Source organism: Melozone crissalis, unplaced genomic scaffold (genome assembly GCF_028551555.1).
Source record: "Melozone crissalis strain CALT ecotype California unplaced genomic scaffold, PUWL_Pcris_2 ptg000018l_1, whole genome shotgun sequence".
NCBI lineage: Eukaryota > Metazoa > Chordata > Aves > Passeriformes > Passerellidae > Melozone > Melozone crissalis.
The window spans coordinates 2,608,347-2,630,037 of NW_026535796.1; the positions used below are offsets into that span (position 1 = coordinate 2,608,347).

At 52.0% G+C, this 21,691-nt stretch overlaps 2 protein-coding genes and 1 pseudogene across 2 annotated transcripts; 2 read left to right on the forward strand and 1 right to left on the reverse strand.

Moving 5' to 3' along the window:
- Positions 1-2,259: 2,259 nt before the first annotated feature.
- On the forward strand, positions 2,260-3,282 carry LOC128937087 (mas-related G-protein coupled receptor member X1-like). Its single transcript, XM_054276439.1, has one exon. The coding sequence runs from the start codon at positions 2,260-2,262 to the stop codon at positions 3,280-3,282; it is 1,023 nt and encodes a 340-aa protein (XP_054132414.1).
- Positions 3,283-3,698: 416 nt separating this feature from the next.
- LOC128937088 (mas-related G-protein coupled receptor member D-like) lies at positions 3,699-6,523 on the reverse strand (annotated as a pseudogene).
- Positions 6,524-9,677: 3,154 nt separating this feature from the next.
- LOC128936968 (mas-related G-protein coupled receptor member H-like) lies at positions 9,678-10,595 on the forward strand. The gene has a single exon (XM_054276281.1). The coding sequence runs from the start codon at positions 9,678-9,680 to the stop codon at positions 10,593-10,595; it is 918 nt and encodes a 305-aa protein (XP_054132256.1).
- Positions 10,596-21,691: the final 11,096 nt, after the last annotated feature.

A 21,691-nucleotide genomic window follows, 5' to 3' on the forward strand; every position in this document is an offset into this window, starting at 1 on the left:
TTCCCCTTCTGTCCAGCAGAGCCAGCCCTGCATTCCCAGCTGATGGGAAGGGACACCAGGTAGGGCTGCAGAGCTGGGGAGGGACAGCAACATTCCCTTATCCTTTCAGTGGGAATTTGTCACATTCTTGAATTCCAAAATTGAATCCTTCTGAGTAAAGTGCAGGGTCGATGGTGAACTACATTGAACTCCTGTGCCTGTACCAGAAAGTACATGGAATATGGAAATTCGCATCGCCAGATGCTTGGACCATTGAATTGCACAGAAATTAGGGGGTTATGCTGCTCTTCTGCAGAATGGGGCCATCCATCCTCTGGTTCCCCAGCATCAGTGTCCAGGGAAGCCCTTGAGCACCTCCATCCTGAACCTGGCCACCCTCAGGAGGAGCTGCACAGCCACTCTGCACAGCAGCTCCAGCCACAGTCCAGCCTGTCCTGATCTTTGTCATTCTAAACCACCCCTCAATCACATTTGCATTCATGGTTTTTGTTTGCCTTCATCGGGGTAATATTGGACCCAAAATTTGTTGAATAAACAACATCCAGGCTTCATTGCAGGGCCTGTCTCTGTTAAACAGTGTCCAAAATGGCTCATTTCCTTCTTTTATCCCATTCTAAAGCCTCTGGCTGCTCTGGGAGCAGGGCAGGTCCCTGTCTCATACCAGAGCCCTTCCTAAGGCACGTGCCTGCAGTGGTTGGGATGATGTTGGCAGTGCCAAGAGCTCCTGATTCCTCCTGGGAGAGACCTGGGCAGCAGCCACATCTCTTGCTCAGGGGGAATTTTTCCCTCCTTTTCCCACTGCCTTAAATCCAGGGGAAAGCAATGTGCTACTGCTTCTGGTAAGGGAAGTGAGAGTGAAAGCCTTCTGTGGAGTGAAACCTTGAGACACACATGAGGTTTAACATCTTAGGAACATTTATAATGCTAATAAGCATTTCTAACTCCTAAGGAATTGATTATAATTAAGAGAACAGAGAGACTTTGACATCTGAAAGTATTTTTCTCTCCCTGTCTCCCCTTTTCCTGTCCAATGGAGAGTAGGAACTTTCCACATCATCTTATCCAGGGAATGACATTTCAGCCAAGGGGCTTCTCCCAAGGCAAGTGCAACAAGATCATGATCCTCAATGTATTTTTCCAAGTTCCCAGCACCTTCCTTGTCTCCACTGTCACCCAGGCCACTCCCTCCCGGGGCTTCCTTTCAAAAGAGCCATGATTTCAAATCAGAAGTTTTCCTGGGTGTCCCTGCCCATTGCAGAAGGAGAGATGGAATGAGATGATAGCTAAGGTTCCTTCCAACCCAAACCATTTCATGAGGATTCCTCACGTCATCCAGCAACCACCCCAGGCAGGAGTTCCCCTGCTGCAAACAGCACCAGCCTGAGAGAGCTCAAGGAAAATTTGGACAATGCTCTCAGGCACAGGCTGGGATTGTTGGGATGTCCTGTGCAGGGCCAGGAGCTCAACTCCATGGTGCTTGCGGCTCCCTTCCAACTCTGGATATTTTATGGTTCTATTTTATCATAGCTGTGACTGCTCAGGCAAGAGATATGAGGAATGGTAAAAGCCTGTCAGGAGATGGAAGGCAGTCAGAATATGGGAGATTTAGCTGAGAAGGAATATTCCTAATCAGGAAGAAATAAACCATGTGCAGAATATTTCATTTAGGACCTTTTGACAAAAAACAATTTCTCTGTTGCAAAAAACCCCAAGATAAGTGTCTTGGAGGAAACAACATTTGGATGTAGCCCAAGATGCAATTTGTGACTGCCCTGGGACTGCACTGAGAGCTGGGGAGCAACACAAGGACAGGGCACAGACAGAGGAGCCAGCAGGATTGAAATGAGGAGCTCCTGGTGATCTGGGCACTTTCTCCTTCATGTCCCTGACCTGGCAGGAGCCGCTTTAGGACATGCATCCCAAAGGAGCAAGAGGGACCAGGAAGCGCCGCTGATCTGCACAGACCCCTTTGCCTGCTGCTGCCCCACAGGGAACAGGTCAGTGGAATGTTTGCCTTCCTCCCTACCCCACCTTCCTCTCCTGCAGCAGCTGCTCTGTTCCTCCCATCTTCCTCTCCCACCCCACCATTTCCACTGCTCTCCTCCCCTGCACATCTCACTCCTCCCCACTGAATCCTTCCCACTGCAGGGAGCTGCCGAGGAGCCACATGGTCCATCTCTGGATTCTCCAAGCACTGACTGCCCATCCACTCTGACCACAGCCAGGGGCCACATCCCACTGCCTGCCCAGCGTCCATCCATGGAGGTGACCACCGTGTCCCCATCTCCTGCCTCACCCACTGAAGGAGATTATCTGTGTGAGACAGATGTCACCAGAGTGGCCACCCACAGTGTGACACTGCTCATCAGCCTCTGTGGGCTGGCTGGGAACGGGGCTGTCATCGGCCTCCTCAGCCTGCAAAGCCGTAACTCTGGCATCTTTTACTTGGCTGTCACTGATTTCCTCTTCCTTCTCTTCACAGTCCTCTCTGCCCTTCTCTTCCTGGTGGAGGATGTGTCCTGCTCTCATATTATGCCCCTGCTGTACCTGAGTTTCCTTTTCCGGATGTCAGTGGTCTCCTACTACTGGGGGCTGTTTCAGCTGATACGCAGTATCCCTGTGCTTTTTGTGCGCAACCTCTTCCAGCGCTGCTACCCCTATGACCTTCCCGAGCGCATGTGGTTGGTGGTCGGAAGTGTCCAATCTTGTGCCTTCTTTGCTCTCTTTGCTGTCATTCCTGCAGTGACTTTCCTGTGCCCATCACACGAGGAGAAGTACTGTCGTGCGCCTCTCATCTCCACATACACCCTCATCCTCCTCTTCTTTGTTGCACCCATGCTCGTTTCCAGCACAATGGATTTCATTAAGGCCAAGTCGGGCTCCCAGCAGCAGCAACCCAAAAGGCGCGACATCGTTATCGTCATCACTGTGCTCCTCACTCTCCTCCTCAGCGTCTGCCATTTTATGCAGCAGCTCGGTTACATCGATGTGTCCTCACAGGTGGTTTTCCTGCTCACCTGCATCAACAGCGGCATCAAGCCCTTCATCTACTTCTTGGCAGGGTGGTGCACAAGACCCTTCTCCATGGCGAGCTGCTGGAGGCTCTGTAGAGTGCGATCTCTCAGGGATTCCCTCCAGAGGGTCTTTGAGGAGCAGAAAGAAAAAACTGACCACAGCGATGGTGCCTCAGGGACACAGGGATGTGAGCCTGCTGATCACTTCCACTGCTCTGCTGAAGGACCTCGGCCAGAGGCTGAGGGTTTCCTTGAGTCTTCTCATTAATAAATATCCATGGGATCACCCTCCCTATGGTGGTGTATTCACGCAGGATAAGGGAGCAGGAGCATTGCCTTGGGTGATTTTTGTGGGATGCTCTGCAGGGAGCACACTGGATCATGGCTTTCCTCCTCCGTCCTGGATCCACATGGCTCCAAGCAGTGCAGCTGGGCTCAGTGCTGTTCCCCAGCTCTATTCCCCATGCAATGACCCTCATGGCCTTGGCCATGGTGATTTCCCAAATCCCTGCATGGCTGGTGCCTCTGGATGGCAGGAGAGGGGTTGGGATCACAGGGAGCATCCTTCCCGTTCTGTCCTGCACAGCCAGCCCTGCATTCCCAGCTGATGGGAAGGGACACCAGGTAGGGCTGCAGAGCTGGGGAGGGACAGCAACATTCCCTTATCCTTTCAGTGGGAATGTCTCACATTCGTGAATTCCAGAATTGAATCCTTCTGAATATCAAAGTGCCGGATGAAGGGTGAACTCTACTGTAGCCTGGAACAGGTGAACAAAAAGAGCTTTAAACATGGAAATTCCCATCACCAGATACTTGGACCATTGAATTGCACAGAAATTAGGGGGTTATGCTGCTGTTCTGCAGAATGGGGCCATCCATGCTCTGGTTCCCCAGCATCAGTGTCCAGGGAAGCCCTTGAGCACCTCCATCCTGAACCTGGCCACCCTCAGGAGGAGCGGCACAGCCACTCTGCACAGGAGCTCCACCCACAGTCCACCCTGTCCTGATCTTTGTTTCCAGAGCGGTAATTCCTGGCTCAGAATTTGTGGAATAAATAACATCCAAACTTCACTGCAGGGCCTGCTTTGGTAAAACACTGTCCAAAACGGCTCATTTCCTTCTTTTATCCCATTCTAAAGCCTCTGGCTGGTCTGGGAGCAGGGCAGGCACCTGTCTCATACCAGAGCTACCAGAGCCCTTCCTAAGGCACATGCCTGCAATGCTTGGGATGATGTTGGCAGTGCCAAGAGCTCCTGATTCCTCCTGGGAGAGACCTGGGCAGCATCCACATCTCTTGCTCAGGGGGAATTTGTCCCTCCTTTTCCCAATACCCTAAATCCAGGGAAAACGAACATGCCACTGATTCTGGGAAGGGAAGTGAGAATGAAAGTCATGTGTGCAGTCAGGATTTGTAGACACACATGACGTTAAACACCCAACGACCATTTCTTAAAGGAGTTGGTAATAATTAACAGAAGAGACTTTGACTTTTGAGATGGTTTTTCTCTCCTTGACTCCCATTTCCTGTCCATTCGAAAGTCAAAACTTTCCATGGTGGAACCCCTTGTTCAGGGAAAAACAACTCAGCAAGGGCGTCCCTCCCAAGGCAAATGCAGAAGGACCATTATCCTTCCATGTACTTTTTCTGCTTCCCAGCATGTTCCTTGTCTCCACTGTCACCCAGACCACTCCCTACCTGAGCTTCCTTTCAAAAGAGCAAGACTTCAAAGCAAAACGTTTCCTGGCGGTCCCTGCCCATGGAAGAAGGAGAGATGAAATGAGATGATCTCTACCGTTCCTTCCAATTTGTCCTGGGTGACTTTATGAGCTGAATTGCATCCCCATTCATCTGTTTAGCCCAGAAATAGGTTTTGCACATTTCAGACTGGTTCTTGAGCAAAGAGGGGCAGAGCAGAGGCAGCAGTTTGTTTTCAGAAGCTGCGCTCACTCCTCCCCATTCCTGCTCCCAGACCGTGCTGTCTGCAGCACAGACATGCAGCACAGAGCTCTCCTTTGTTTTTAGGCTTTTTTCAGCTGGCTGAGGCAGAGAAGTTCCCTGGACTGTGGTTTTCCTTTGGCTTGGAACTGTTCAAACCTGCTCTGGACTGAAAACCCAGAAGAGCACCAGGAGCTCACACCTGTGGCCCACCGGGGCCTGGGATGCGGCATTTTCCAGCACCAGAGGGACTGATAAGGGACTGAGTGAGCCAACCTACACTCCACAACAAGGACTGTCTGAATTTGCCAACTCTTCAGAACAGCAAGAGATTTTATTGTTTCATATTGTTTTCATTTCTTATGCTTGTGAATATCTCCTTGTTAAATAAACAGTTTTTTCAACTTTTCTCTCAGGAAATCTTTTCCTGAACCAGCTGGGGAAGGGGAGCTGCTTGAATTTGTTTTCTAGAGGGATCCCATTTCAAGGTTTCCTCCTAAATTTTCCATAAACCAGAGGACACAACCAAAACCATTCCATGAGGATTCCTCGTGGCACCCACAACTGTCCCAGGCAGGAGTTCCCCTGCTGCACACAGCACCAGCCTGACAGAGCTCAAGGAGCATTTGGACAAGGCTCTCAGGCACAGGCTGGGATTATTGGCATGTCCTGTGCAGGGCCAGGAGCTCAACACCAAGACCCGTAGAGATAATTTCCAAGACTGGATATTTTACTGTTCTATATTGTGATGATTCTGTTTCATGATGATTCCACCTGATGATGGTTCCACTGGGTTGTCCCTATGCCCTGGCTCTGGCACTAAAGCCTCAAAAGCCCTCTGCAAGGCAGCACTACCAGCGGGGATGAATTCCTTTGCACAGCTCCCAGCCAGGCAGTCAGTCAGAGGGAGGGCACTGCTCTGGGCACAGGTGAGCAGGAGAGAGGGGCTGGGGGCAAAGACAGAGAAGTCAAACGCCCTCAGCAAGAGCCAGTGCCCAAAATCAGCAGTGAAGAAGGGGAAGGAGATGACAGGAGCAGCAGGAGCAGGGCACAGAGCTTCCCTGGGAGCTGTTTCCATGAGCAGCACAGGAGCCTGGCCAGCAGGGCCAGAGCAGAACAGGGCAGGCTGAGCACTGAGAAGGGGCAGCTCAGCACCAAGGCCATGGGCACCAAAGGGCAGCAATGGAGGGTGGCAGTGAGCAGCAAGGAGAGCAGCCAGAGCAGGGCACACAGGAGCACCGGGAAGCACTGGGAGCCGTGGCAGGGCCAGCAGGACACGGGAGGACAAACAGAGTTGTGACAGCACTGAGGGCTGTCAGAGAGGAGACAGCAGCAGTGAAAGCCAAGAGGATGGGGACCTTCAGCCCAGCTGTCACAGCCCACGAGCCCAGCTGGTGGCAGAAGCTCTCTGAGACAGAAAATATCCCCAGGCTGATGGTGATGGAGAGCAGGAAGGTGGAGCCAGCCATGGGCAGGCTGAGCACACAGGGGGTGATGGGGTTCCTGTGGATGCAGAAGCTGAGGAGCCAGAGCACAGCCCCATTCCCACCATCCCACACAGGCACAGCAGCAGCAGCAGCAGTGGGACAGGCACTTTGCTCCACTGCCTGCTGTCACACTGGCTCCAGTTGTCGTGGCTCTCCTCATTCCAGCTCCCCTGGGATGCCTTCCCACTGGGCTGGCTCCAGCAGGCAGGGCTGGCTCCCTCTGTGCCAGGGGACAAAGTGCTCATGGTGACACCTCTGCTGCTTCTCCTGCCCTCACACAGCTGCAGGGGTGACAAACAGAAACACCAGAGCAACGCTGCTGTCCCCCAAACGTGGCTTTTCCATCTTTTCCCACCCACAGCTTCCATGTGGAGCAGCACAAAGAGGGGTGAGGGACAGGACAGATGGCAAGGAGGATGTGGGAGCCTGGTCTGGCGTGTCTGGCACAAAAGCCAGGGACATGCCTCCTTCCTGGCTGCGGACAGGACAGAGCTGGAGCAGGAAAACAATTAGAGAAGGAGAGGATTGCCTATGGAGGTACCAGAGAGCAAATGGCTTTGGGATGGATCTGAGCTGGACTCTCAGGTATCAGTTGATATCACTGAGATGCTGGATTCCTTCAGCAGGACACTCATTACAATATTCCCTCCATTTTCCCACACTATTTATAGCTTTGAATTCCCTACAGACCTCAATTCTGCCCCCAAAATCAATAACCAGGTTCCACCCAATGAGGGGGCCCTGGTGAAGGTGGAAGAGAAGAGTCTGACCTCGTTTCCTCTGGCAGCCTGGAGAACTTGCCCGCAGTGCACTGCCCTCAGCTGCCAGGCTCCAGCTGCTGTCCCTGGGCCGGGATCTGCAGGAGGTTCCCTGGAATGGTCCCTTGGGAAAGGGGAGCGCAGCCCGCGGGCTGAGCCCGAGCAGCGTCCGGCGCGGGCTCTGTCCCAGCTCCTGCCACAGCCCCTGCTCTCCGTGCTGCCTCGTGTTCTCCAGGGCTCTCACACACAGGCAGCTGCCTCAGAGCCTGCCACGGGCTCAGGGCTCTGCTCCTCAGCTGCTCTTCACTCTGCCTGGGAAATGAGCAACGGGAGAGAGCCTCAGCAACCACACCTGTGCCCAGAGCACTTGGGCTCCATCTCAGCTTCTATTTTATAGCAACTTCAATCTTGAAATCTTGTCTTTTGAACTGCCTTAACTTACCCCCTGTCATTCCTGAGGTGGATCCTAAGGACCCTGCACTACAAATGTCCTCTTAAAGTTTGATTTCTGATTCAAATCTAGTTTTGCCATGTGTATGCCACAATTTCAGAGGTACTTCACCTTCACCACACAGTTTCCAAGAAGATTTATGCAATAAAAAATTCTTTGGCTCAGCTGGAGGCCTGGCACACAGCAGAGGGATGATTTAGGATGTCAGCAATGGCATTTCTTCCGAGAAGAGGCAAATCCATGCTGCTCTCTGGGCTTTAATCCTTAGAAAGTTGCAGGTTTCCCTTGAGTCATCCGCTACATCCTCTACATCCTCCCTTTGCAGTCAGGCAGCAGCCTACAGAGAATTCCAAGGAATTCCTGGAAAGCTGAGGTGAGATGATTCCCACCCAGGCTGACATGCGCCTCAGGGATCTGGGATGCTCCTGCTGGAAACTGCTGGCCCTGGGACCAGAACTGTCACCTCTCTTCCTGCTGACACCGTGTTTGTGTCCCCAGCTATGGAATCTCACATCCCCTCACCAGCCCAATCCTTTCAAGGGCAAAAACTTCATGTTCCAGGAGCTGATGGGGCTCTAGAACTGGTGGACAGGCATTTTGGACAAGGGCATGGAGTGACAGGACAAGGGGGAATGGCTTCCCAGTGACAGAGGGTGGGGTCAGATTGGATATAGGGAAGAAATCCTTCCCTGTGAGGGTGCTGAGGCCCTGGCACAGGCTGCCCTGTGAGGCTTTGGCTGTCCCTGGATCTCTGAAAGTCACCAAGGCCAGGCTGGATGGGGTTTGGAGCAATCTGGTATAGGGGCCGTTATCTCTGCTTGCAAAGCGACAGTCTGGGATCAGGTGTCACAAATGACCCCAAGTGTTCCCAGGATTGAGGAGGAGCAGGAGCAGCTCTGGTGAAGGGCTGGCAGGGAGTTCACAGCACCCTGGTCCCTGATAGCTTTCACTGCATCATCATGGGGATTGGCAGTAATTAGCGTGGGCTCCAAGTGCTGATAGCCTGGCTGCAAGCAACTGAGTGCTGTCCTTACCTTGAGCTTTGCAAGCCTGGGTGAGAATGCAAAAATGGGAATTCTTGCCTCAGTTTTGCTTCGTTGGGCAAAGGGCTAGCTTTGGCAATGGTTCTGGAGCTCTTCCCAGAATGGGAGCAGTTTCTGACAAGCTGCCAGATGCTTCACCAGCACTGCCAGCACTGCCAGCAGCATTCCAGTGCCACCAGCACCACCAGCATCCCTCTGCTGCTGGAGGGACAATGACCCCTCAGGGAAGAGAAATAAGGAATGGTAGAGAGAAGACAGTTGGAGAATGGGACATTGTGCAGGGAAGGAGTGTTTCTAATGAGAAGAAAATGAGGAGCCACTTTCACAGTTCTTCATGTGGACTTTTGACAAAAGCCAATTCCTTTGGGGTCAAGAAAAAAAAAATAATCAAGATAAATAACTCTGAGGGAGTAGAGCTCTGACGTAGCTGAAGTTATAAAACAACTTTCACCTGCCCTATGACCCCATTGAGCCTTGGGGAGCAACACCAGGGCAGGACACAGAGAGGAGCCAGCAGGACGGGAATGGGGAGCTCCTGGTGAGCTGGGCACTTTCTCCTTCATGTCCCTGACCTGCCAGGAGCCGCTTTAGGACATGGATCCCAAAGGAGCAAGAGGGACCAGGAAGCGCCGCTGATCTGCACAGACCCCTTTGCCTGCTGCTGCCCCACAGGGAACAGGTCAGTGGAATGTTTGCCTTCCTCCCTACCCCACCTTCCTCTCCTGCAGCAGCTGCTCTGTTCCTGCCATCCTCTCCTGCTGACGCCAGTGCCCTCCCCAGCTCAACACTTCTCTGCCCTGTGCCTTACTTTCATATTCCCTGCAGAACAGCCCAACCCTCCCACCTCACTCCTCCCCACTGAATCCTTCCCACTGCAGGGAGCTGCCGAGGAGCCACATGGTCCATCCCTGGATTCTCCAAGCACTGACTGCCCATCCACTCTGACCACAGCCAGGGCCACATCCCACTGCCTGCCCAGCGTCCATCCATGGAGGTGACCACCGTGTCCCCATCTCCTGCCTCACCCACTGAAGGAGATGATCTGTGTGAGACAGATGTCACCAGCGTGGCCATACACAGTGTGACCCTGCTCATCTGCCTCTGTGGGCTGGCTGGGAACGGGGCTGTGCTCTGGCTCCTTGGCTCCTGCTGTTTGTCCAGGAACAGCACCATCCTTTACATTCTCGTGCTGACTCTTCTGGACTTCCTCTTCCTCCTTATTCTGTTGCCCTCCCCTCTGCTCTTCCTGCTGGGGAATGTGTCCTGCTCTATCATCATGCCCTTGCAGTATGTGTGGTTTCTTTTCAGGGTGCCACTGGTGTCACACACCTTTTGTCTGTACACACTGACATGCATCAGCATCCTGAGGTGCCGCTCCATCCACTTCCCCCTCTGGCTCTGCTGCCAGCGTCCCCAACACCTGTCATGGGTGGTGCTTGTCCTGCTCATCACTTTCATCACTGTCTTTGCCACCATGATTTCTCTGTGTTTTGTCCAGCTATCTGAGCAATGCTGGCTGTCTCTCATCTCTGTGCACGCCTTCAACCTTCTCCTCTGTGCTCCCATCGTGCTCATTTCCAGCACAATCCTCTTCATTAAGGTCAAGCCTGGCTCCCATCAGCAGCAACCCAAGAGACTCAACATTGTTATCTGCCTCATTGTGCTCTTCACTCTGCCCCTCAGCCTCTGGAATTTGCTGCAGTACCTCGGCTACACCATTGTGTCCTCCCAGGTTGTTTTCCTGCTCGCCTGCATCCACAGCACCATCAAACCCTTCATCTACTTCATGGTGGGGAGGTGCTGGAGGCCCTGCTCTGTGGGGTCCCTCCAGCTCTCCCTCCAGAGGGTCTTTGAGGAGACAGACACTGCCCACAGCCATGATCCTGCCATGGACACAGTGCTCTGAGCCTGTTGAATCTTCCCGCTGCACTGCTGAGGGACGCTGGGACTGTGGCTGGGGGACTGCTTAATTCACCTGATGAATAAATATCTAAAGTGTCACCCTCCCTGTGCTGGTGCATCACCCAACCCCTTTCCAATGAGAGCAATGGCGGATTTGTCTTTACAAACAAGCTGTGGGTCTGCTGGTAGATACAACTAGCACTGGGAGATAAAAGAAACAATGGGAAGGATTCCACAGATTGATGAATGGAAGAAGATATTTCCATTTACAAAGAAACTTTAGGTATGCTGATAAATGAAATTAGACATCAAAACGTGAAAGAAAGAATGGGGAAGAAAAACCCCTAAATTGTGTAAGAATTAAAAATTGAAAGGGTGGGTTATACATAAGAGGGAACTCTTTAGTGTCAGGTGTATAGGGGAGTCTGTACCTCTCAAGTACCTGGGCCAGTGGGGAAAGAGAGTAGGGAAACGCACCCAGGAAATTAGAACAAAAAGGGAGGCTGTGCCCTCACAAAAATTGGAGAGATCCCAGGGGAATGCCTCATAGCCTCTACCTTTACTCAAATAAAGTCAAAGGACTCCTCAGTCTCCTGTTCGTACATAAACCTCTGATGTTTGTGGATCAATTTTCCTAAAATCAGGCTGCACTGGGATCTCAGAAAGGCTCCTTAGGCCTCAGCCTTGAGGAGCAGCCCCTGGGCTCAGCTCCTGTGGCGCTGATCAGAAACACCCTCTGCTCCCAGCAACTGCTGCTGTCCAAACACCTCCTGGCCTTTTATCAACAGCCTTGCAAATTCTTGTACTGCCCTGGATGCCACAGCATCCCTGCTCTCCCACTGTCCCAGGAAGCTGCCGGCCCCAAGTGTGGCCAGGCTGAACCATTGCTGTGAGTGCCGCCCATGCCTTGGGGCCCTGTGAGCAGCGGCCCCAAAGGAGAGCCTTGGAGCTCTGCTGGGCCCAGCAGCGCTGAGCAGAAGCTCCCTGGCACTGGGGCCTCTCCCAGCTGGGATCTCTCCCGGCTGCTGCCCTGGGCTGATCCCCGAACACCCACGGCTCCTGGGCCCATCCCGCCAGGGCTCCAGGCCCAGCCCTTGGCCCAGGGAGGAGATGCAAAGGGATCCGCAGGGAGCATTTCACTGCCTGCCAGGGCAATTGCTCACAGGCACCTTGCACTCACTCTGCCTGCCTGGCTGGCTGTGTGCACACACGTCTGCATCTGCTCTGGCAAATGTGGCAGAAATGCTGCTCTCTCTATCAGGCATAAATAGGGTTAAAAGCTGCTAAGTGATATTGCTCTTCTGAATTGATAAGTTTAAGCTGTAACTGAAGTACTGTTTGAGTGTTGGAAAGCATTTAAGCTATTTTCCTTTTAATCCTTACCCACGCTGTCATTTTGTCATATGCCCTTGAATACACACAAACACACAAATAGGGATAGCACATTGGTTTGCTTAATAATAAAGCTGTTTTTTACTGATTTCCTTGCTGGTGGTTTTGTGCCTTCAGAAATTCTTCCTCTGCCCTGGCTTTGCCCTCTCCCTCAGCAGGCTGGGATGGTGCAGCTCCAAGGGGAGGAGCACTCCGTGCTCCTCAGCACAGCCACCCCCTTCCAGGAGCAGGGTGACATCTGTGTTTGTCACTGTTGTCTCCACAGGGCATCACCCCCTCCCTGTGGCTTCTCTGAGGTCTCTGAGCTGGGGTTGTTCAGCCTGGAGAAGGGAAGGCTTCAGGGAGACCTTAGAGCCCCTTCCAGGGCCTAAAGAGGCTCCAAGACCTGGAGAGGTGTGTTGGACAAAGGCCTGAAGTGACAGGACACGGGGGAATGGCTTCCCACTGCCAGAGAACAGAGTTAGGGGGAATATTGGGAAGAAATTCCTCCCTGTCAGGGTGAAGAGGCCCTGGCACAGGTTCCCAGAGATGCTCTGCCCTCCCCATCCCTGGAGGTGTTCCAGGCCAGGCTGGATGGGGTTTTGAAGCAGCCCGGTCTAGTGGAAGGTGTCCCTGCTTGCAAAAGGTGAGATCAGGAAAAAACAACCACAAGTATTCCCAAGGCTGAGGAGGAGGAGGATGAGCTCTGGTGAAGGGTTGCAAGCGGCACCCCAGCACCCCAACATCTGGTCTCCAATAGCTTTTACTGCATCATCAAGGGTATTGTCAGTAAGAAATGTGGGCTCTGATGCTGATAACTTGCTGCAAGCCTATCTTGGTTTGGCACTGGCCAAACGCCAGGCACCCGTGAAAGCCGTTCACTCACCTTCTCCTGCTCTCAGCTAGGCAGGGGAGAGGGAAACAAAAATTAATAAAGGGCTCATAAGTTCAGATGAGGACTGGGAGAAAAAACTTTTAACGAATAGAAAATGGTTTCAAATTAAATGGTAATAAAGAAATTTATTATATACAGAGTCAGAGGATGATAATGAGAAGTAATAAAAAATTTTAAAGCACTTTTTTTTCCCCAGGCCCTCGCTCATTCCCAGCGACAGTGCAGGGAGACAGGGCAAGGGGTTTCTTCACCGGCATTGAAGCACTGCCTACGAAACACTGTTTGCCTGGGAAAAAACAGGTTATTCATTAAACTAAGATGGAGGGCATGTTCTGGTAGGAATTAAAACAAACAAAACACCAATATCATAATATAATAAATTGGGAGCACTAAGAGGAGAATCTATTAAAAATCTTGACTATTATAGTGTATAAAATGCCTGAAAATTGTTGTTTCTTTGTATATAAGTATAGCAAATAAACTTCCAATATGTTCACAATTTCAACTCAAAATTATTATTAGTCTAATACACTTTTGATTTTAGACTTAAACTTCGTGATGTCAGAGGGGACACAGCCATGGCTTGTGCTCCCTTCAGCAACCATGATCCCCAGTGCCCAGAGCTGGGCTGGCAAGGACATGAGGGCCCAGGGGCTCAGCATTCCCCACCCCGAGGGCTCTGTGAGTGTCACAGCAAAGATCTCCTCAAAGATCTTTAATTTTTAGTTTTGTGAGCCAGGTGCAAAGGTGTCTCTGCCTTCAGAAATTCTTCCTCTCCACTGCCTTCAGCTGCTCCCTCAGCAGGCTCAGGTGGTGCAGCAGCAAGGAGAGGAGGAGGCCGTGATCCTCAGCACAGCCACCCCCTTCCAGGAGCAGGGTGACACCTGTGTTTGTCACCATGGGCTCTACAGGGCATCACCCCCCTCCCTGGGGCTACCCTGAGGCCACCAGCCCCACCACACCCCACACCTTCTCTCCAGCCCCACCACACCCCACACCTTCTCTCCAGCCCCACCACACCCCATACTCATTTCCATGCATCCACCTCCTTCTCCAAGTCCGTTCCTGGCCCTGGAGGATCATTCGGAGGGGTCTCTGGTGATTGTATTCACTGAGTGCTCTGATATTTAAGGTGACCGTACCTTGAACTTTTCCTTTGGCCACGTGCTCTTGCTTTTTGTTACAGAACTTGCCCCCAACCACTGCAGGCCTCCAAATCCGTTTCTGCACTGGCTCCAGCCACATTTACCATCCTCTGTCCTGCTCTGGAGCACATTGGAGCTGGGCTTTCCTCCTGCCTCTTAGGTCTAAGAACCCCATGGCCAGGAGGAGCAGAGACACTGCCAGGGCTCGCTGGTGGAGCGGGGAAGGATCGGGGCTCTTCCGGGGCACAGGGGTCCCCAGGGATGGACTGGGGTGTTGCAGGCAGTTTCAGAGGGGTCAGGAGAGGCTCAGAGTGGGTTGGAGGGGGTCTGGATGCCGGCAATCACAAATCTCCCCACTGGAGGAGAGCAGAGCCTGACAGGCTACGCTCAGAGTGGGGGAACAGCTCCATCTGGGAAAGCTGTGGGATGCGATAGGATGGGGTGAGGATGGGGAGTGGGGTGGGATGGGGATGGGGATGGGGAGCAGGGATGACGATGGGATCAGGATAGGAGGAGGAAGCAGCTCAACTGTGCTTCCTTGGGACCAGAGCATGTTTTTGCAATGATCTCAGAGCCCTTCCCGGAACAGGAGTTGTTTCTGAGAAGCACCCAGCTGCCTCACCCGCACTGCTAGCACTGCCAGCAGCATTTCTGTGCCACCGGCACCACCAGCTGGTGCTGCAGGGACAATGACCCCTCAGGCAAGAGAAACGAGGAATGATAAAACCCTGTCAGGTGAGGGAAGGCAGATGCACAATGGGACACTCTGCAGGGAAGAGTGTTTTTCAGCAAGAGGGAATGAGGACACAATCACAAAAAATTTCATTTAGAGCTTCTGAGAAAAGCTACTTCCTCTGAAGACAAAAAAAAAAAAAAATAAAAAGAAACCAAAAACCACATACATGATAAATGACTCAGACGAACTGAATTTCTGAAGCAGGTAAAGTTACAATTTTTGACTTCCCCACTCCCATGTGATTCAACCAAGCCTTGGGGAGCAACAACAGGACAGGGCACAGAGAGGAGCCAGCAGGATGGGAATGGGGAGCTCCTGGTGAGCTGGGCACTTTTTCCTTCATGTCCCTGACCTGCCAGGAGCCGCTTTAGGACATGGATCCCAAAGGAGCAAGAGGGACCAGGAAGCGCCGCTGATCTGCACAGAGCCCTTTGCCTGCTGCTGCCCCACAGGGAACAGGTCAGTGGAATGTTTGCCTTCCTCCCTATCCCACCTTCCTCTCCTCCAGCAGCTGCTCTGTTCCTGACACCCTGTCCTGGTGACAGCTGGGCCCTCCCAAGCCACCCCTTCCCTGCCCTGTGCATTCCATCTGTCATTGAATCAGCTGAAATAAACTTTCTAACTCAATGGGAAGCATTAGGAAGTAGGAATTCCCTACCTGCACAGAAGGTTCTCTCCCTGATGTCTGTGCCGTGAGATTTTACAACAGGGGTTTTATCCATCATAACCACACACAGTCATTAATGTGTTTGCTATCTAGTACATAAACATCACATTCCTAGTACCCATTCAAAGGCATCCACCTCCTTCTTCAAGTCCTTCCCTGATCCTGGAGGATCATTCAGAGGGTGTCTCTGGTGGTTGTATTCTCTGAGACATTAAAGTGACCTTGCCTTGAACTTTTCCTTTGGCCGTGTGCTCTTGCTTTTTGTTACAGAACTTGCCCCAAAACCACTGCAGGCCTCCAAATCTGTTTCTGCACTGGCTACAGCCACGTTTATCATCCTGTGTGATCCTGAGGAGCACATCGGAGCTGGGCTTTCCTCCTCCCTCCTGGGTCCTAGAACCCTATGGCCAGGATGAGCAAGGACACTGCAGAGGGTCCCAGAAGGATCATGGCAGGATCAGGGCTGTTGGGGGTGAAAAGGGGGCCCCGGGGATGGTGTGGGGTGATGGAGGCAGTTTTGCAGGGGTCAGGAGAGGCTTGGAGCGGGTTGGAGGGAGTCTAGATGCCAACAATCCCAAATCTCCCCACTGGAGGAGAGCAGAGCCTGACAGGCCACGCTCGGAGTGGGGAACGGCTCCGTCAGGGAAACCTGTGGGATGTGATAGGATGGGGTGAGAATGGAGAGCAGGGATGAGGATGGGATCGGGATAGGAGGAAGCAGCTCAGCTGTGCTTCTCAGCCCAGAGCATGTTTTTGCAATGATCTCAGAGCCCTTTCCGGAACAGGAGTTGTTTATGGCAAGCACCCAGCTGCCTCAGCAGCACTGCCGGAACTGCCAGTGCCACCAGCACCATCAGCATCCCTCTGCTGCTGGAGGGACAATGACCCCTTGAGGAAGAGAAATGAGGAATGGTAGGAACCTATCTAGAGACGGAAGGCAATTGGAGAATGGGACACTCTGCAGAGATGGAGTGTTTCTCATCAGGAGAGAAAGAGGAGCAAATCACAAAAATCTTCATTTAGAGCATCTGAAAAAACCCACATCCGCTGTAGGAAAAAAAATATACCAAAAAAAACCCCACACCCAACATAAACACCTCAGAGGAACTCAATTTCTGAAGTACGCAAAGTTGCAATTTTTGATTCCCCCACTCCCCCCATGACTCCACAGAGCCCTGGGAAACAACACCAGGACAGGGCACAGAGAGGAGCCAGCATGAATGGGGAGCTCCTGGTGACCTGAACACTTTCTCCTTCGTGTCCCTGACCTGCCAGGAGCCGCTTTAGGACATGGATCCCAAAGGAGCAAGAGGGACCAGGAAGCGCCGCTGATCTGCACAGACCCCTTTGCCTGCTGCTGCCCCACAGGGAACAGGTCAGTGGAATGTTTGCCTTCCTCCCTACCCCACCTTCCTCTCCTGCAGCAGCTGCTCTGTTCCTGACACCCTCTCCCAGTGACTGCAGTGCCCTCCCCAGCTCCTCTCTCTCCTCCTGTGCATCCCATCTGCATCCTAATACTGAAATGGGCCAGAACAAACTTTATGACACAGTTCAAAGCATGAGCAATCATTGACCTGCACAGGACACAGAGGGATCTCTCCTTGTGTGGTGTGTATGGTAAGACTTTACAACGGGGTATTAATCCATTAGTGTCCCGTTCCTCGGCTGTTCTAATGGCCTGGAAAGGCTCTGGATGGCTTTGGGGCAGCCCGCGCTCCAAAGGACCAAAGGAGTCTTCAGGTTTTTCAGTTCTTCAGTGTTGTTTATTAATTCTTATCTACAATATTTTCTCCCGGCCCGACAGAGGTCCCCACAGCAAGCCAGCCATGAGCACACTGACTGCCCTCGGGGCGGTCACTTATCTTTATACCAAAAACTACGTGGCAGATATTTACCTTTTCTCCCCAGTACCTTTCACCCTTATTGACAAGTGCACATTCAGTAAGAATCAATCTCAAAGTGCAACCATCACCACCAAAGATGGATGACAAGAAGAAGAAGAAGGAGGACAGGACACACCCTAATTCCTCCATCTTGTCCCCGAGAACCCCCCTGTACCGAGATTCTAAAACCTGTGTTTTCACTCTATAATTAATCTATCCCTTCACCATTTATCCCCGTGTGATCCTCCCATCCTCATACAGGTATTGCTTCCTGTGCAGGATCAAAGTCCAACCACCAAACACTTCTGGCAACGTTCCAGGACTTCCGAGTCCCCCAAGGGTTGTCTCGGTGACTCTGCACATCAGGAATGCTGTGCTGAGTTCCCACACATTAGAACCAGATGTAGGCATTAAAAAGTTTTTTTTTTTTATCTAATACACAAACACCATTTTCCTAGAATTCATTTCCATGCATCCACCTCCTCCTGGAAGCCCTTTTATGATCCTGGAGGTTTATTAAGAGGGGTCTCTCTGGTGGTCATATTCAATGCATGCTGCCATATTAAAGGTGCCCTTGCCTTGAACTTTTCCTCTGGCCAAGCACTGTTGTTTCTTCCTCCAGAATTTGCCCCAAAATCACTGCAGCTCTACTGATCTGTTTCTCCACGGGTTCCTGCCATGTTTGCCATCCTGTGTGCCAGCCTTTACATCCTGTGAGAAACAATCACCCACTTTTTAAAATTTCTAAAGGTTTAATAAACCTTAACAAAAAACGCGACAAAAGGAGTAAATAGGGACAAGCAGGCCTGGGAGCTTCCCTCATGGCTGCCCACCACGTGGCTGGCTGATCTTCAAGATGGAGGCTTCACATTTGATACCACAGGGGTTGCATCAGCTAAACCTGGCCCCTCCCAAAGTCTGTCAGTCAGCCCTTCTTTGTGTTTATTGCTGGAGCCTGCTTTCCTGCAGCTTGACTGGAGGGTCAGGTGTCCTCATGCTACACCTCTTTCCCCCCCAGCAACAAGCTTTTGTACACCCCTTCTTTCCACCTGTCCTAGATGACTCAGGATCTCTGATGGAAACAGTACAGAGGGGAGGGAAGGGGACTATGGGGACAACAGGGGACACCTAAACAACAGACTGCAATAATAATAATTATATATCAATAAAGCTTCTCTTAATATTCACAAAGTATTCATCCCTTAACTGTGAGAGCCAATCATCCCATTATCCATCTATAACACATTGTTTTAATTTCGGCAACTTTTCTTTTAAAAAACTTCAGAAGAACTGAAAATGTTTATTTTCTGTGTTATTTATCAGCCTCCTGTCAAACAGCCCAACCCTCCCACCTCCCTCTCACACCCCAAAATTTCCACTGCCCTCCTCCCCTGCACATCTCACTCCTCCCCACTGAATCCTTCCCACTGCAGGGAGCTGCTGAGGAGCCACATGGTCCATCCCTGGATTCTCCAAGCACTCACTGCCCATCCACTCTGACCACAGCCAGGGGCCACATCCCACTGCCTGCCCAGCATCCATCCAGGGGATGAACATCGTGTCCCCCCCTGCCAACTAACCCACTGAAGGGCAACATCTATGTGACACAGATGTCCCCAGCATGGCCACACACAGTGTGACACTGCTCATCTGCCTCTGTGGGCTGGCTGGGAACGGGGCTGTGCTCGGGCTCCTCGTGTTCCGCATCCACAGGGACACCATGAAACCCATCACTGCCTACATCCTTGTCCTGGCCATCATCAACTTCCTCTTCCTCATCTTCATGGTCCCCTCCGCTCTGCTCTTCCTGCTGAAGGATTTCTCCTGCTCCTCCATCATGCCCCCAGCATCCATACGCTTCCTTTTCCTCCTCTTCCCGATGTTCCACAGCGTAGGGCTGTACCGGCTGACGGCATCAGCATCGAGAGGGGCAGGTCCATGCTCTGCCCACCTGGGCTCTTCTGCCATCTTCCCCAGGGCCTCTCATGGGTGGTGGTCAATGCCGTGCTTTGGGCCCTTTCCATCACTGCCATTGCTGCCATTTCTGCAGTGAATTCCCTGTGCCAGTCACAGGAACACAAGCTCTGCCAGGGAGCTCTCATCTCCCTGTACATCCTCAACTTCCTCGTCTTTGCTCCATCCATGGTCATTTCCAGCATAATCCTTTTCATTCACTTCAGGGGTAGCTCCCAGCAGCAGCAATCCAAGAGCCTTGACATCATTGACTTCCTGGCTGTGCTCCTCACTCTCCCCCTCAGTCTCTGGAATTTCCTGCAGCAGCTCGGCTAAACCACTGTGTCCCCCCGGGTTGTTCTCCTGGTTGCCTGCATGCACAGCAGCATCAACCCCCTCATCTACATCTCAGGAACAAAGTGCTGGAGGCGCTGCTCCATGGGGTCCCTCAGGGAGTGCCTCCAGAAGGTGTTTGAGGAGCCAGAAGGGAGCACTGCCCCCAGTAATGATGCCACCATGGACAGGGGGGTCTGAGCCTGTTGAACCCTTCAGGTGCCCCCATGCAGGACCATGGGGCAGTGACTGAGGATCACCCTCCCACCCTTATCCCTGCAGGGAAAGGGAGCAGAGGCAGTGAAAAGGGCTATGTGGGAGGGATGCTCTGCACAGAGCACATTGGAGCATGGATTTGCTCCTCCCTCACAGGTCCTAGAGCACTTTTCCCCAAATGCCTCCTTCCCAACATGGCTGTGACCCCAGAATTCCCCCTGGCCCCTGGTTCCTGCATCCCACTGAGGTCTGATATCAATAAACAGCACCGTGAACCCTGAGCTGCCTTTGCCCCCTCTGCCAGCGCTTCCCGGCTTCCTCTGGCTGGTGCTGCCGGCCGGGAATGTGGCTGGAGGGAGGGGACAGAGAGGTAGTTAGTCAGGAATTCTGTGACTGTTTAGGAATTTCTGTAATGAACTATGTTTGATTAGTCAAGGCTTTTTTGACTGTGTTTTTTTAGCTGGTTTTGATTTAGATCTCTGTTGGCTGAGTGCTAGTAGAAAACTTTATCAGCGCATACCCCATAGAGAACTTAATAGGTGGAGAAAAAACTCAATAAAGTACTTTTAACGGTTATCATATAACTAGAAATAATTGGATGTGAAAGAATAAGAACGATATCTTGAGAGGCTTAGTATTTCAGAGGCCTATACATACCAAAAGACATAATTAATAAATTGCAAGACATAAATTGCAATGGCAATAAGAGAGGCATTTCCTAGGCTTGTACATCAAATTTAATAAAATATTGTTTACTGAAAAATACCCCAGGTTATTGATTTAACTAAGATAGATGGCATATTGTAGTACTAATTAAAAGAAACAAAACACCTATACCATGACGTAAGAAACTGGGTCCACATTTGGGAGTATCTATAAAAAGTCTGGGATATTATAATGCATAAAAATGCCTGAAATGTGTTGTTTCTGTGAACCTGTCTATGGCATATATATTTCCAATATATTCAAAATTTGGACTAAAAAATTCTTATTAGTCTAACACAATTTTGCTGATAGACTTAAACTTCTTGGTGTCAGAGGGGACACAGCCATGGCTTGTGCTCCCTGCAGCAACCATGATCCCCAGTGCCCAGAGCTGGGCTGGCATGGACACGATGGCCCAGGGGCTCAGCATTCCCCACCCTGAGTGCTCTGTGAGTGTCACAGCAGAGATCTCCCATGAGATCTTTAATTTTTAATTTTGTGAGCCAGGTGCAAAGGTGTATCTCCCTTCAGAAATTCTTCCTCTCCACTGCCTTCAGCTGCTCCCTCAGCAGGCTCAGGTGGTGCAGCAGCAAGGAGAGGAGGAGGCCGTGATCCTCAGCACAGCCACCCCCTTCCAGGAGCAGGGTGACACCTGTGTTTGTCACCACGGGCACCACGGGGCATCAACCCCCTCTCTATGGCTTCCCTGAGGCCACCAGCCCCACCACACCCCACACCTTCTCTCCAGCCCCACCACACCCCACACCTTCTCTCCAGCCCCACCACATCCCACACCTTCCCACCACATTTTCCCAGCAGCTCCATCATGTCCCACCCCTCCCACACCACCCTCCCATCCCACTCCCCATGCAGCCCACCCATCTCCCGTCCTTCCCATCCCTCCCAGCCCCGGGCCTCAGGCTCCACTCCCTCCCCACGGGCTGCTCACCCCAGCCTGCCCCGGAAGGCTTTGGGGCCGTCTTTCTCTTGGAGATGCCCCTCCCCAGCTCCATCCCTGCTCTCCAGCCCCCCAACCTCCTTTGGACACAAACAAGAGGCACTACAGGGATGGCTCCACTGCTGTTCATTGGGCTGGAGAAGCATGGAATTGCCAGGAGGAGCAGAAACACTGCTGGGGCTCCTGAGTGGGGCAGGAGAGGAGCGGGGCTGTCTGGAGGGGAAGGCAGCCTGGGGGG